Genomic DNA, 16,574 nt, shown 5'->3' with positions numbered 1-16,574 from the left:
CCATCTATACTCGTCTAGTACTTGTCCCACACCCTTCTATACCTAGGTGATTCAAGTGCTGTTAGCAGCTCTCTTCCACTACTTTCTCCAGCAGTCCATTCAAATTTTTATAAATTTGGTTTTGAAATTAAAAAACGATGCAATCTTCAGGGTTCCAGCACTCTGCATAGACTGGCATCTAATCTGAGATGTACCAATTTACTGAATCAATTTAGCATAAACACTTGAGAGATTGTTTTTATACAAAGCAACATACTTTACCTGAACTATATCGTAGAATTTATTTTTGATCCCAGTAAATGAAAATTAATTTGGTGATAGTGAAGCTGGAAATAATTTTACCTTACTCCACTCCACCTGAGGATTTACACATGGCTTGCTGTTTATAACCAGACTTGCTTGAGATAGGTCCAAACTTCCTCAGTTGTTATCTATGTTACATGTAAATAATTTTTGCAAAGCTTTCAAATCTTTTTCCAGGTTTATGGATTAATTATACTACTGCTAAACACTGTTATTCCACCACTGTTCTAAAGTTTTGAACTGAATATTGTCTGTGGATCTCATATTAATTGGGAAACATGCTTCTGTCTATATCCTGTGAATTGTTTTAGGTACGTGCTGCTAGCCCAGTGCTTTGGTTGTGCAGTTATTGAGGACACATGGCATTACTTCTTGCACAGATTATTACATCATAGAAAGATCTACAAGCATATTCACAAGATGCACCATGATTTCTCAGTAAGTTCAAAGTTATATTCTACTTGCAGAAGAGTCTTGGTCTTTGATTTAATTAGTTGATACTAAATTGTGATTAAACTTCCCTGTTAAACTTCATTAAATTCTCTCAAAACCAGGGGTTTTAATGGGTTCATTATGCCATGGACCCATATCACTAAGTAAGGGCCCAGCTTGCAAGCCTGCTTTAAACCTATTATGTGGTTAATTTCCTCAGGTGTGTTACTAACCTTTGAAAATACATTTTTTAAGCTTAGAAATGTAATAACCTTTGTTTTACTTAAGCAAGAAAACAATTAGATTTTGGCTTTCAATTTTATTTGTTCATTCTTGGAATATGGATGATTTGGAATTCCAGTGTTAATTGACCATGTCTAATTGGTCTTGAGAAGTGGAAGTGTGCCACCTGTATCTACTGGACAGTTCCTGAAAATTATTGATCTTTTTTGTTTTCCTATTACATTTAGCTATTTCACCAGAATCGTTCTCATTTTGTAGTTTGTAGCTAATCATTTATATCCTTACAATATGGTTACAACTTTTTGTATATCTCATATCTATATAATAAGAGATAGAAGAAAAATGTCATACTGTTTCAACTAAGTTCTGACATACCTTGAAAGAGAAAACTGCTAAATTGCCAACAAACTAGTGTCTAAATTAACAAAATAAATAATGAAACAATAATATTGTTTTTGCCTACCTGTCATGGAAACTAAAATCTCAGTTTAATGCTGTCATGAAATGTCTTTTGGGAAGCTTTGCATTCAATGTTTTCTTTGAAAGAAATACGCTTTTTTTACAAATTTGTAAAATGTTGAAAGACAATAAATGTGTATTTAAGCGAGCTTTAAGTAGGAGTGCAAAATTTAAAGATGCATAGAAAATTGTTAATTTTTGAGAGGGTTGACATTTCTAAGAGTTTAAACAAATGTACTCATTTCTAGACATAAAAGTGCCCAGAATACTCAATATAAAGAGCTGACAAAACCCTCTACAAACAAGAGAGCCAAATCTTCCTCATTTACAAGCAGCCTGTCGGCTAGCTGAAGACCAAAATAGAACAGTTGCTGCTGACAAATAAAGCAATCTTTGAGCTTTACAAATGCAGATTAAAAATGTTCATGGATAAATGAACTCTACAGTAACTGTCCTTGAAAGTTTAACATTGTGGGATTGTGAAATTTACCTGTGTGGGCCAAATAATGAATGACTTCAGGTTTTTACTGTTAATATAAATGACTAGGCTGAAGGTACTAAGTGTATGCTTGCTAAATTTGCTGCTGACACAAAGGTAGGTTAGAAAGCAAGTGGTGAAGAGGGCATGATGTACCAGAAGATATATAAGTGGGAAAATAGCTGGCAAATTGAGAAAAATGTAAACACAGATGGTGAGATATTATAGCTTAAAGACATCCTTACACAAGATTCATAAAAGGCTAATACGCACGTACAAAAGAAATTTGGAAAGCTAATAGATTGTCGCTTTTTATTGTGAGAGAAATTGGATACAGAAGTTGGGAGGTTACACTTAAATTATAAAGGGTATTCGTGAGACTACAGCACATAGTGCTGTGTAGAGTAAAGTGATGGTTAGACAGGCTAGGTTTGTCCAAGCAGACTGCAGTTTAAAAGAATGAGAGAAGAACTTGATTTAATTTGAAGCATTTTGAGTGGTGTGGATGTAGAAATGTTCCCTTTTAAAGGAGGATCTAAGGATGACTATTTTAGGATATGGGGTTGATTAAGATTAGCTTTATTTGTCACATGTACATGGAAAAATACAGTGAAAAGCACCATTTTGCACCATCAACCAATGCAATCCGAAGATTTGCTGGGGGCAGCCTGCAAGTGTTGCTACTCTAACGGCATCAACATAGCATGCCTGCAACTCACTAACCCTAACTGTACGCCTTTTGGAATGTGGGAGGAAACTGGAGCACCTGGAGGAAACCCATGCAGTGACAGGGAGAAGACGGCAGTGGGAATTGAATCCCAAAGGGTGATCACTGGGGATGTAAAGCGATCACACTAACAATGCTAATGTGCCACCCACTTAAAGCAGAAACGAAGCAAGATTCTTCTTGCAGTGTTGCAAGTGTTTGGCTTGGTCTGTTTGCTACGCTCTGAGGACGAACCTTTAAACATTTTTAATGTAGGTAGATAAGCAAATGGGCAAACTATTCAGGATAGGTGGGAATATAAACTAGTGGTTACAGTCAGATTAGCTTTGATCTTAATGATTAGTGGTCTAGTTTCATGCTGATGGATGGCCTACTTCTGTTTCTAATTTCTATGTATGCATTTATGTTTTAATAATTAGAAGGGTATGTGATAGGACAGTATGTACATGATGGGATAGCCTGTAAATACTAATTCCATGAAATGCATTATTTTTTAATGTATGATATTATAATTTTTGGCGTAAATTAAGACTGCAGAAAGTAAGAAACCAGCCTTCCCTCTTTGAACTGGGTCTATACTTTACACTGCCTCACTACATCACTCAAAGACCCCATGCTTCCGGCCAGTCTTTCTTTTCCCCTCCTCCATTGTGCAGAAGATACAAAAATGTCTGAAAGTATGTACCACTAGGCCTAAGGACAGCATCTACCTTGAATGATTGCCTAGTTCAACAAGATGGATCTCACAATCTACCTCATTATGATCTTAATGCACCTCACTTTCTCTGTAGCTGTTACACTTTATTCTGCATTATTATTGCTTTACCTCAATGCACTGTGTAATTCTTCTGATATGCATGAAGAGTATGCAAGACAAGACAATAATAAACCAGTTCTAGTTCCAGAGAGCTATATTTATTAAGCTGTTTTCTTCCAGTCTCCGTTTGGTATGCAGGCTGAATATGCTCATCCATTGGAGACAATTATCCTTGGAGCAGGCTTTTTCATTGGAATCATGATCTTCTGTAACCATGTAATGTTGCTGTGGGCTTGGGTTGCTGTCCGCCTTCTCGAAACGATTGATGTTCATAGGTAAGTTTAAACATTATATATATATATTTAATGAAGTTTGATTAACCAGTGTACTTGATATAAGTTCAAGTTTATTGTCATTCAACCATACTAATGGGGGGGGGGGACTGATTCTTTTGCTGCTGCTTGTGCAAAGGGTGGGGCTTTGGGGCTTCGACGTTTTTGTCATTCTGTGGGGATTCATGGATGTCTATGAAGAGTACGAATTTCAGGTTGTAAACTGTATATGTTCCCTGATATTAAATGACTACGTATGCAGTACTTGGTGATTTGAAAAATAAACAACTTAAGACAAACATTTGCACCATTTGCTGAACCCACATAGGCCGCTGCGACTAAGCATGATGACACCTTACTGAATTATTTATTAATCAAGTTAGCGAGTCATTATCTCTTATTTCAAGCAAGACTTTTTACTACTGTGACCCATAAGCCCCTAATGTCAAAGCTGCCTCTGCTAACATTTTTCACAACTCTATTCTTCTGTCACTTGAATTGTTTCTTGCTCTTCTTAAACATGCATTCTGTAATTTGAATCATGACCACTGAGCTGTTCAGCTTTGTGATAATTTTGGGATTGAAAGTTATTTACTATGAAATCATATTACTATTATTAGCAATGCAAGTAAATGTAAACACGTCAAACCACTGACTTGACCCAGAACTTCCAATTTGTGACTGTGGCATGGTAAAGCAAGTACACTTTCAATGAAGTTGAAAAGCCACTTTATTTCAGTGGACATTTTTTGTCATATTCATGTCAAACATAAGGAGGGATCTTTGCTTGCATAGATCTATTTTAATGAGTTATCTTACTGACAGATTTCATTTAATCTGCAATTATCTTAAAGAACAAAAGCCAGTTTGCCTTTATAAACATTTTTGTACCTAATTTCCTCCATGTTCCTCACTTCCCTCATTGCAACAAATCTCTTGATTTTAGTCATGTTTCTTTGGGTATATGCTAGAATTCCACAGAAATTTCTTCTAACCTAAGCTCTAGATGTGAACTTTGCAAAGATGCCACTGATAAGACACAGCGACACTTTGCAGGCCTCAAGCAAAACTACTAATAGTTCTACCAAATATAATATTTGGTGAACAGGACTCTCAAGAATACAGGTATAGCCATGGTGGCCATTGCTGGGGCAGACTTGGGACCAGACAGAAGCAGCAGGGCTTGGGTCAGAGAGTGGATAATGAACCGATGTTTGGCTGATTTAAGTGACGAGCCAGATTAAAACAATTCCACTGCAGCGCTGAACTGGCTCTGCAGCTAGGGCCTAGAGCCATCAGGCTCCTGGACCCACTGCAGCGCTGAACTGGCCATGTGGCTGAGCACTTGCTTTCGGGACTCAGCAGTTCATGTTCTGTGGATTGCTGGTTTGCCTTTTTCTTTATTGTTTTGTTACGTACCCTGTAACGGGTTAAAAAGGACCAGCAGAAATGGACACACCTGGAGTCGGAGTCTTCCGTTATAAACTCTATTTTATTAATAACTACAAGATAAAGTAATATAAAACAAGATAAGGCAAACAGGTTAGCAGATTATATGCATGTATAAGTGAGTGAATAAAGTTCCTACGCTCCTCCCAGCTCAGGTGGTTAGGTGATACAGTCTTATGATGGTATGGTAAGTAGTCAGTTCAGTTCTGGAATTTGATTTGAGTAGAGTTGGGGGGGGGGGTGGGAGGAGGGGGAGAGAGGGAGAGGGAGGGGGAGAGAGAGAGAGATGTTTTGTTTTCCCAGTGCCGATGCTGTCGATCTTCCATGTTGTCCTCCTGCTCCCGAAACGTATTTAAAGTCACCAACTGTGACCACAGAAAGGAGACTGCCTTCTGTGGTGGAGTCATCAACCCAGGCCAGGATTAAACACACCGATAGCTCCCCACCAGTCACCCCTTTGTCCACACTGTGAGCAAAAACCCCACACTTTGTCGTGGGCACACAAAAGCTCACCCAGTGTCCTCCTTGGTGTCTGGCATGTCTGATTACAAAGCCAACTGACCTTGTATATATTACACAAGTGCTGAACACTAGCTGTCCATCATATGGTTCTGCCTTTCAGTTTCCAAGGCAACTCACAGACTGTCTCTCTTTCTGTCGCTGAAATAGCACATACGCTGTTCTCTCGCTCTTTTTAAAGGAACAGTCCACTTAGAATAATCCTTCAGATCTCGTCACAGTTTATACAATTTGATCTTTTTCACACATTGGATGAGTGCTGTGGGTTTTTTAATGAATTCTGTTGTGTCTCTTTGTTTCGTGGCTGCCTGCAAGATGAATCTCAAGATTGTATATGGTATTCATTCTTTGATAATAAATGTACTTCGAACATTTTGAGATCCCTCCATTAGGAGGAGGATCCTGCAGCATTTTCAGAATTGTGTGTGCATTCATTCATGTCACCTCCCATTCTTGTGAAAATCTAGGTCCATTCCATTCAATAGCTGCCATAAGACGGTTCCCTATATCAGAAATCTATCTTGAATCATTGTTGGGATGCTTCTAGGACAAAGCTATCCCTTCATGATGAAAAGGACTGAAATTGTTGGTGTGTAAACGTGATTGTAACGCGAGTTCCTTACTTTGGCACCATCTCTTTCCCATTTGCATGTTGCACCTGCATATTTTCTGTGATTTGTTGTCCAGATCCATTTATATCTTTGTAATTACCTTATTTTATTCTCCCTAAAACAAAAAAAGAACTTCACATTTCCACCCCTTATTCTCCGTCTGCCTCATCGTTGATCAGACATGTAAAGAAGTGTTCCAAAGCACTGAGCAGCCAGTCCAACCCATCCTTCAACAGTGCCGATCCGTCCCCTGAGTCCATCTCCCTTTCCTGCCAGGCTTCTTGCATTATAACAACTGCAATTTAGCCTGTTGGTCACGTCCTGCCCTGCCTGCTGGACTTGTCCGCTCTAACCTCCATATTCCCTTCAATGTCCTTGGTTCCACTCCCCCACCCCCCACCACTACCGCCACCACCAGACCAGTTTAAGCACTCCTGAGTAGTTTTAGCAAATCTTCTTGCCAGGATATTTGCTCCCTCTCCAGTTCAGGTGCAACCCATCTACCTGAATAGGGACATGTTACCTCTGTCTTAGAAGAGATCCCAGTGATCCAAGAATGTCCTTCTTTCTCTACCAGTTTTCCAGCCATGCAGTCAGATGTCTTGTCTATTCCTACCGTCTGAGGGGACAGCGAATAATCCAGTGTTCACAACTCTTTACCTTCTGCCTTGCTGGCTGTACTGACTCAGTTTGGCTTCATTGCTGCACTCTGCCCATGTTGTCAACATGCACAATGATATCTGGCTGTTCTCCCTCCTCTTTGAGAATATTCTGCAACTGCTCGGGCATTTTTAATCCTGGCAACTGGGAGGCTTGTTCTGGGCTACAGAATCTCATAGAAACATAGAAAAACTACAGCACAATACAGGCCCTTTGGCCCACAAAGCTGTGCCGAACTTGTCCCTACCTTAGAAATTACTAGGCTTACCTATAGCCCTCTACTTTTCTAAGCTCCATGTACCTATCCAAAAGCGTCTTAAAAGACCCTATCGTATCCACCTCCACCACCGTTGCCAGCAGCCCATTCCACACACTCACCACTCTGAGTAAAAAAACCTACCCCTGACATCTTCTCTGTACCTACTCCCCAGCACCTTAAAACTGTATCCTCTTGTGGCAAACATTTCAGCCCTGAGAAAAAGCCTCTGACCATCCACATGATCAATGCCTCTCATCATCTTATACACCTCTATCAGGTCACCTCTCATCCTCCTTCACTCCAAGGAGAAAAGGCCGAGTTCACTCAAGCTATTCTCATAAGGCATGCTCCCCAATCCAGGCAACATCCTTGTAAGTTTCCTGTGCACCCTTTCTATAGCTTCCACATCCTTCCTGTAGTGAGGCGACCAGAACTGAGCACAGTACTCCAAGTGGGGTCTGACCAGGGTCCAATATAGCTGCAACATTACCTCTCTGCTCCTAAATTCAATTCCATGATTGATGAAGGCCAATACACCATACGCCTTCTTAACCACAGAGTCAACCTGCGCAGCTGCTTCGAGCGTCCTATGGACTTGTACCCCAAGATCCCTCTGATCCTCCACATTGCCAAGAGTCTTACCATTAATACTGTATTCTGCCATCATGCATATATCCCATACCTGCAGCTCCCTTAGACTCTGTCTTCTTTTGCTGTTCTTCCGAGCCAGTTGTACAGATTTAAGACCATAAGACATAGGAGCAGAATTAGGCCATATGGCCCATTGAGTCTGCCCTGCCATTCAATCATGGCTGATCCTTTTTGTTTCTCGTCCTCATCCCCAGTTTCCGGCCTTCACCCGGTAACCTTTGATGCCATGTCCAATCAAGAACCTATCAATCTGTGCCTTAATCATGCCCAATGACCTGGCCTCCACAGCTGCATGTGGTAACAAATTTCACAAATTCACCACCCTTTGGCTAAAGAAATTTCTCTGCATCTCTGTTTCCAAAGGCCCCTCTATCCTGAGACGGTGCCCTCTTGTCCTAGACTACCACCATGGGAAGCATCCTTTCCACATCTACTCCGTCTCGGCCTTTCAATATTCGAAAGGTTTCAATGAGATCCCCCCCAAATCCTTCTGAATTCCAGCGAGTACAGACCCAGAGCCATCGGGCATTCCTCGTATAATAACCCCTTCATTCCCGGAATCATCCTTGTGAGCCTCTCTGGACCCTCTCCAATGCCAGCACATCTTTTCTAAGATGAGGGACCCAAAACTGTTCACAATACCCAAGGTGAGGCCTCACCAATGCCTTATAAAGCCTCAGCATCACATCCTTGCTCTCGTATTCTAGACCTCTTGAAATGAATGCTAACATTGCATTTGCCTTCTGCACCACCAGCTCAACCTGCAAGTTAACCTTTAGGGTGCTCTGCACAAGGACTTCCAAGTCCCTTTGCATCTCAGATTTTTGGATTTTCCCCGGGTTTCAGCTTATATTCTAGTACTTTAGTGATGTTAACAGGCTGTTGGAGTGCTTTTTCCAAGCCCTGGATTATCTGATTGGTCTGCCCTTCCTCAGTTAGTACCCCTTCCCTCTCCTGTGAGTCCAGTATCCCAGTTCTGCCTTCCATTTCCATCCCTCATCTGCAGGTAATAACATGCAACAAAGTCTGAAAAGATCCTGGGGTGTAACATACATCTGAATTGTGCTCCGCACATATTGTGCAAAAAGTGCCGGTTTCTCCTTTCTGTCAGGCGCCTGATTCTTTATCATGATCATCTCTTGTGGCTTCCATGGGGCATAGACTGGGATAACCGCCAGCTGATTTGTTCCCCCACCCTGTGGAAAGGCATCAGTCAGGTAAGTTGCTGTCTCTGAGGTTTGGGTGGGGGACTTCTCTCATGGATTGTATTTATCCGTTCTTCGGTATCACCTCACGGGATGGTTGGAAATAGGGGCTCTGTCCTTCCCCTTCCCCTCTGTTTCACCCTGCCTCCCACGGTGTCAGAAAACCCTGGAGAATTTTCAGCTCCCATGGCTAGTAGCAGCTCCCGATATGGTGGTGGGGGTCTTGTCTCTAGCCAGTCCTCATCGCAATCACTCTCATCAAACAGGGTCGGTAACTAGATATGCTCCCAGATCCTGTGTTTCATTCCCTATTAGTCCCTGAGTTTGTCGCTTTTGGCCTTCGGCTTTATCCTTTTCTGCTTTAACCTCCCTCTGGCGCTTTCCCGCCTCTCTTTTTCATCTGCCGTCTATCCATTCGCATTCCACTTTAAGGGTCTCCCAGGGTTTAGGCTCTCCGTCTAACCTACATACTTCTATCCCTCTATCAAATGCATTATTTTGCCAACTTGCAATAGCGACTCATTCTATTTCTTATCCGCCTGTTCTTTCCATTCCTTGATCAAGGTTTTGCATTTATTATGACTGATCTTTTTCCGGACCATTTTTACAGCTTGTTCACAGCTTGTCACATCCCACGTCCCTCCCCATGGCCACACTTCATCCCCCAATTTCTTACATAACATACCACTTAAAGCACATAAATCTCTCTCTTTATCATGAAACAACTCGGACTTTTTGCCTAGTGAAGTTCCAGTACTATTTTTATTACACGATAGGTCTTGTCTCATGTTTTTGTCTTTTTACCAGGCACCGTGTCTGCTGCTCAATTCTCCTGGTTCCTTTACTAGACCTTGATTCTTACCTGACTTTGATTTTTACGCGATACCTGCACACGGTATCTACTGCTCAATTCTCCTGGTTCCTTTACCCGACACCTTTCAGCTGTCCAGTTTTCAAATAATTGTCCTACCTTATACGAGTTTCTTGGCAGATTCGATCCGGGTCCTGTGTTGAGGTCCGGGCGAGGGGCAGAGACTCACACCGGTATTGTAGGGAGCGACAAAGATGATTTGTCTTTGCAGGCCTGATCAGTCCCCATAGATAGGATGTTCGGTCTGTCGCTTACTCAGTCCGCCTTCGTGTCACAACCCCTACGTTGGTATCCTGCTCGCTCTGCCAAATGTGGAAGTCAAATCTGGATAAATTCGTTTAGAGATCGTATAAGTATAAATCCTTTATTCAAAGCCTCCGGGGCAATTCAGTTAGTTGCTCAAACAGGAACAGTCTGTGACAGGTAAAGACAGTCACAGGTAATTGTTTAATTCTTGTTCCATTTCTTTAATCGCTAATAAAAATTCTCATTATAAATCTGTCATTGGAGCAAATACTTGCTCTTGCTAGTCTTTTCAAAGTTCAAAGTAAATTTATTATCACCATGTACAATCCTGAGATTCATTTTCTTGTGGGCATACTCAACTAATCTATAGAATAATAATGATAACAGAATCATTGGAAGTCCACCCAACTAGGGCATTTGACCAGAGTACAGTAGACAACAAGCTGTGTAAATAGAAAAAAGAATAAATAAATATGCAATAAATATTGAGAACATGAGATGAAGTGTCTTTGTAAGTGAATTCTTTGCTAGTGGTGGCATTTCAGTAATGGGGCAAATGAAATTGAGTGAAGTTATCAGCTTTGGTTCAAGAGCCTGATGGCTGAGGGATAATAACTGTTCCTGAACCTGATGGTGTGGTTCCTGAAGCTGCTGTACCACCTTCCTGATGGCAGCAATGAGAAGAGAGCAAGTCCTGGGTAGTGGGGGTCCCCAATGATGGGTGCTGCTTTCCTGTGACAGTACTTCATTTAGATGTACTCAATGGTTGGGGGGGGGGGGGGACTTTAGCTGTGATGCCCTGGGCCAAATCCATTACTTTTGTAGGATTTTCTATATAGGGGTATTGGTGTTTCCACACCAGGTTGTGATGCAGCCAGTCAATGTACTCTCCACCACACATCCAGAGAAGTTTGTCAACATTTTAGATGTCATGTCGAATATCCATAAACTCCTAAGGCAGTAGAGGCGCTGCAGTGCGTTTTCATAATTGCACTTGCATGCTGGGCCCACGATAATAACACCAAGGAATTTCAAGTTGTTAACCCTCTCCACCTTTGATTCTCTGATGAGGACCGGCTCGTGGACCTCTGCTTTCTTTCTCCTCAAGTCTACACTCTGCTGCTTGATCTTGTTGATGTGGAGAAAGGGGTGGTTGTTGTGGTAGCACTCAGACTGATTTTGAATCTCCCGCCTACGTGCTGATTCATCTCTAGCTTTGATTCGGCCAATGACAGTGATGTCGACTGCAAACTTGAATATGGCATTGGAGATGTGCTCAGGTACACGGTCATGAGTGTAAAGTGAGTAGAACAGGGGGTAAGCACACAGCCTTGTGGTGCCCCTGTGCTGATGGAGATTGTGGAGGTGTCAATCGGAACTAGCTGGGATCTGCAAGTGAGGAAATCCTGGATCCAGTTGCAGAAAGTGATATTGAGGCCAAGGTCTTAGAGCTTATTGATTAGTTTTGAGGGGATGATGTTATTGAATGCTGAGCTGTGGTCGATAAAGAACATCCTGATCCATTTAGCAAACTTCAAAAAGCTCTGCAGTCTATTAAATATTTACCAGTATTCTCTCATATTCTGTCTTGACTTTCTTTATCAACTTTTGATCCTCCTTTGCTGACTTCTACATTGCTCACTATTCTGTTTCCAACAAATTTACTTAGTTAATTCTGTTTATTTAGTACGCAGCCACAGATGAATTGCTTTTATTTTTCAGGGTTTGTGCCTGAAAGGAATATTTTTCCTGTGCCTTGCTACTTTAACTGCTAATCATTGTTCATCCATTATCATGTGCTTCAGTGTGTTCTCACAGTTAATCTTAGCAACTTTGAACGTAAAACTGAACTACATCAATTTCAAACCCACTGTAACATTCCAAAAGACCCCTCGACAACAAGATTACCAATCAATCCTTTCTCATTGCACAAAACAAGATCCTTAATAACCTTTTTCCTAGTTGGTTCCTCAATGTCATGATCTAAAAACCACCTTATTACATAAAACTTGATGATTCTCTGTGTAGGCCTCCTACTGTTCCTACATTTGCCCTTTCACATGCATAACTTGAGGAAGACTTGAAGCTTCCTTCATAACTTGTTATTCTTTCAAAATTAAATAATTACAGTTATAGCAGTCCAGGAGCTGGAAATAGGAAACAAAAACAGAAAATGCCACAATTGCTTATCAAGTTGAAAAAATATCTGAGAAGAGAGAAGTGAATGTTTTAGATAATATATTTAATTTGGTTCTGTACCACTCTTGTGTAGCGTTATTTTAATATGTTATTTTTTTAATTTTCAGTGGTTATTACATCCCCATAAATCCCTTGCATCTGATCCCCTTTTATGCTGGAGCCCGTTTTCACGATTTTCACCACATGAACTTTGTTGGAAACTATGCTTCAACTTTCACTTACTGGGATAAAGTTTTCAACACTAATTCGCAGTTCAACGCTTACAACACAAAGATGGCAAACAGAGAGCCTGAAGATAAGAAAAGACAATGACATCTGCCAATATGTAACTCATTGTTCAGCAATTTCTTTTCAAATTCCCATTTTCATTCAGAAGTATTTATTACCATTGTTAGAAAATGAAAATGTTTGCCAGTGAAACTCTGGAATGTAATGCCGTACACATCCACCAAGGTTTCATTAAGCCTACTTCTACCATGCAAGCTATTAGATTGGTAGTGCTTTGCTGCACTATATTTCCAATTTATATCCCTCGTGTATCCCCAGGAGTCTTTGGAGAAGGGGAGATAGAAATTCCACATCCTGCGGTCCAAAGAGTTAAATCCTTTGTACTTGAATCGCTGCTGTTATTTTGCAACGAATTTCTTAAAAGGCATATTAAAAAGTCTAAAATGCTACAGTGATCAACTATTTGAGCTAATGAATTGTGCACAGCATTTTTGTGCATTGACTGCTCCCCATCTCAATGGCATCATGCACCTTGCTGGATCCAAAACTGTACTTCACTTTTAAATCAGCAGTTGTATTATCTTGCACCACAACTAATAATCACTTTGATCTCTTAGATGTGAATTCAGTGGAAAAGAATGTATCTTAAACTGATCAAATTTGCTCATTCTATTTTTATTAGGATTGTTGTCTTCTTTGTTAGGTGTATAATTTATCCATAATATCTTTATTTTAGTGGTAAAACCAGAATACATTGACATTCTGAGCTTGTATCGTTGGGATTTGCAATTGACGTGTCCTTTCTTCATTTTGTGTCCAGTAGTTTAATTGGGATTGGGGCGGGTACATGAGTTGTTACAAAAACCTGTCACTATCAGCTTTTATTATCTAAAGTATTTTTAAAAAATTGATTTATTATTTGGAGCTCTAGATTGTTTAGTATTATATTTTGTGGTCCTTGGATTAATATTTGAACTCGGATACTTTGAAAAGTCTGTCTGTATTTGATTTGTATTTAATTTTCAATAAAGTTTTTTACCCATGCAACCTTGACTGGTTTAAAGCAATGGTAAACCAGAATGAATAACCAAGGGAATTCCTGATCACTTTGTGTACATGACATGTATGGACTTGTTAATCACCGGTACTTCCTAAATTGCAATATACTATTGCTATGCATTAGATTGGTAATAAATGTAAGTGATTTAATTTTGAAACACAAACTCAGGCAGCTGGGATTAAATGAATCCCTGGAGGTGGGCAGAAGATGCAGGACTATACTTTAGAAGGAAATCGGGGGTGGGGTGCAAAAAAGGGCACAAGATAGCTGTGGCAGAAACAATAAAGATAATACAAAATTCTTGTAAGTATATTCAGGGAAAAAGAATAGGGCTCCTCAAAGACTGAAGTGGGCTTTCAAATGTGGAGCCACAGGAGATTGGTGAGGTAATTAATTAAGTCCTGTGGTGGAAAACATCAAGAGTAGAAAACTCAGGAAAGTTCATGGGGCTGTCTGGAGGATAGTTCACATTGCAGTAGAGGAGGTGCTGTGTGTCATTGGATTTCATTGGTGTCCATAATGTCTGGGACCTGATCAGATATATTCAAGAACAAAATACAAAGTACATTTATTATCAAAGTACAAAGGGGCTGGTACATTACACAACCTTGAGAATCATCTTACAGGCAATCACAAAACAAAGACACCTAATAGAACCCATTAAAAGACCATCAAACACCTGATGTGCAGAGAGGAAAAAACCAAATTGTACAAACAAGTAGCATTCAGAACTGAAGCTCATGGAAGTGAGGTATCATTGCAGCAGATTCAAAAGCCCTTTAGTTACAGGCCGCAAAGTCAGTTCAGTGCAACTGAACTAGCCTGTCGCTTGCATCCAGCCCTGACACGACCTTTTCAATCTGCCTGGCGAGTGCAGTGAAGTTCTGAGTTTGTTCTTTGCTCTTGGACCAAGGGCCCGAGCCACACTGTCCCGATTTACCCTGTGCCCAGCGTTTACAATTTGGCTCAGTGCTTAAATTGATCAAACCTCAGGTCTTTCTTCATGTCTTGGTCCCGGTCTCCACCTCAACTCGGCCTTGCCTCACCTCAGTTCTGCCACATCAAATTGCCTCCAAGTCTGCACCAGCAAAGCATACATTGGCTCACCCCTACCACCTCGATTCGGCCTGCACACACTTCGCTACAACTGTCCCGCACCTGCGAGACTTAAGTTCACACGCAAAATGCCAGGTTATACAGACCTTTCAAGAGCTCAACTCCAACGGGGAAGTTACAGGCTATCGCTTGCAGTGATTATTTGCCAGCAAAGTTGTGATTAATGAAGTATTTAGTGATTTTCTTTAATTGCCACCAGCAAGAAGTTGTTGAGCTTCACCAGCGCCATCTTAGAGCAGAATGCTAGAGGAGAAATTGCAAGTGCCCTGGCTCACATACATGCATTATCCTTCGTGGCAGTGAGGGTTATGCCTTTATCTAAAAAGTTCAAAGTACATTTGTTATCAAAGTATGTATACTATATACAACCTTGAGATTCATCTCTTACAGGTAGCCACAAAACAAAGAAATCCAATAGAACCCTTTAAAAAGGACCGTCAAACACCCACTGTGTAGGAAAAAAACAGAAATCATGAATGCAATAGAAGTAAGCAAATAACATTCAGAACTGATGTCCACAGAAGTGACTCCACAGCCACAGCTGATTCAGGAGTCGGATAGTTACAGACCACAGTCTCAGAGATGAGTAAACTTCACAGAGCACTGAGCTGAACGGGGCCGTTCCCCACCTGCGGCCCAAACACCCTGACCTTTTCAATCTGGCCTGGATTATATCGTCCAAGCCTTAGGTTGTTCCTTGCTCTTGGACCCAGACCCTGCTGCTTCAATATGCTCTCGGGCCCAACCCCTGCTGCTTCGTCATACATAGCCCATACCCGATCTTTCTAATTTGGCCCAGCATTTAAATCGATCAAACCTTGGGTCTTTCCTCACTCTTGGGCCCACGCTCCACCCCAACTCTGCCTTGCCTTTGCTTGCCTTGGTTCTGCTGTATCAAATTGTCTCCAAGTCTCCCCCGACAATACCCGAACATCGGTGGATTTTCCGCTCTCGTGCCCGGGCCAAGCTGCCTTGGTTTGGCCTGTGCACCCATGCCGTAACTGTCTTGCACCTTCAAGGCTTCAGTTCACCCGCAAAATACCAGGTCACAAAGCTCAACTCCAAAAGTTAGAGGCAATTGTTTACTAGAAGAGCTGTAATTAATAAAGCAGTTAGAAATTCTCTTTGTTTTGTTTGCCATCAGCAAGTGGTTTCTGAACGTCTGAGTCCTGACGAAGGGTCTCGGGCCGAAACATCGACAGTGCTTCTCCGTATAGATGCTGCCTGGCCTGCTGTGTTCCACCAGCATTTTGTGTGTGTTTCTGAACATCACCAGCGCCATCTTAAATTGGAAGTTGCAAATAAAAAACAGCTGTCTATTAACCAGTAAACCTAACATCGGCCGTAGGCAAGTCATTGGAGGGGATTCTGAGAGTTGAGATCTATATGTATTTACAAAGATGGATTGATTTGTACCGTTCCCATTCCAATATTTCTATCCATGGCCTTTCCCACTGTCCTGATGAGGCCAAACTCAGGTTGGAAGAACAACACCTTATATTCCATCTCGGTAGCCTCCAACCTGATAGCATGAACACTGATTTCTCAAACTTCCAGTAATGTCCCCTCCCTTCACCATTCCCCATCCCCTTTTCCCTCTCTCACCTTATCTTGTCCACCCATCACCTCCATCTGGTGCTCCTTTTTTTCCTTCCATGGCCTTCTGTCCTCTTTTATCAGACTCCCCCTTATCCAGCCCTGTATCTCTTTCACCAATCAACTTCCCAGCTCTTTACTTCATCCCTCCCACTTCCGGTTTCACCTATCAC

At 41.3% G+C, this 16,574-nt stretch overlaps 1 protein-coding gene across 1 annotated transcript in view; it reads left to right on the top strand.

Annotated features, from left to right (window-relative positions):
- msmo1 (methylsterol monooxygenase 1) overlaps window positions 1-13,676 on the top strand; it is a 29,382-nt gene extending 15,706 nt beyond the window's left edge. The window contains exons 3-5 of the mRNA XM_073043085.1: window positions 615-741; window positions 3,580-3,734; window positions 12,509-13,676. Of these exons, the coding sequence (XP_072899186.1) occupies window positions 615-741; window positions 3,580-3,734; window positions 12,509-12,713 (487 nt within the window). The 3' untranslated portion in view covers window positions 12,714-13,676. The remainder of the gene's footprint in view (window positions 1-614; window positions 742-3,579; window positions 3,735-12,508) is intronic.
- Window positions 13,677-16,574: the final 2,898 nt, after the last annotated feature.

Source organism: Hemitrygon akajei, chromosome 4 (assembly GCF_048418815.1).
Source record: "Hemitrygon akajei chromosome 4, sHemAka1.3, whole genome shotgun sequence".
Classification (NCBI taxonomy): Eukaryota; Metazoa; Chordata; class Chondrichthyes; order Myliobatiformes; family Dasyatidae; genus Hemitrygon; species Hemitrygon akajei.
Note: the sequence above shows the minus strand (reverse complement) of the source record. Positions and strands in the feature narration are given on the sequence as shown.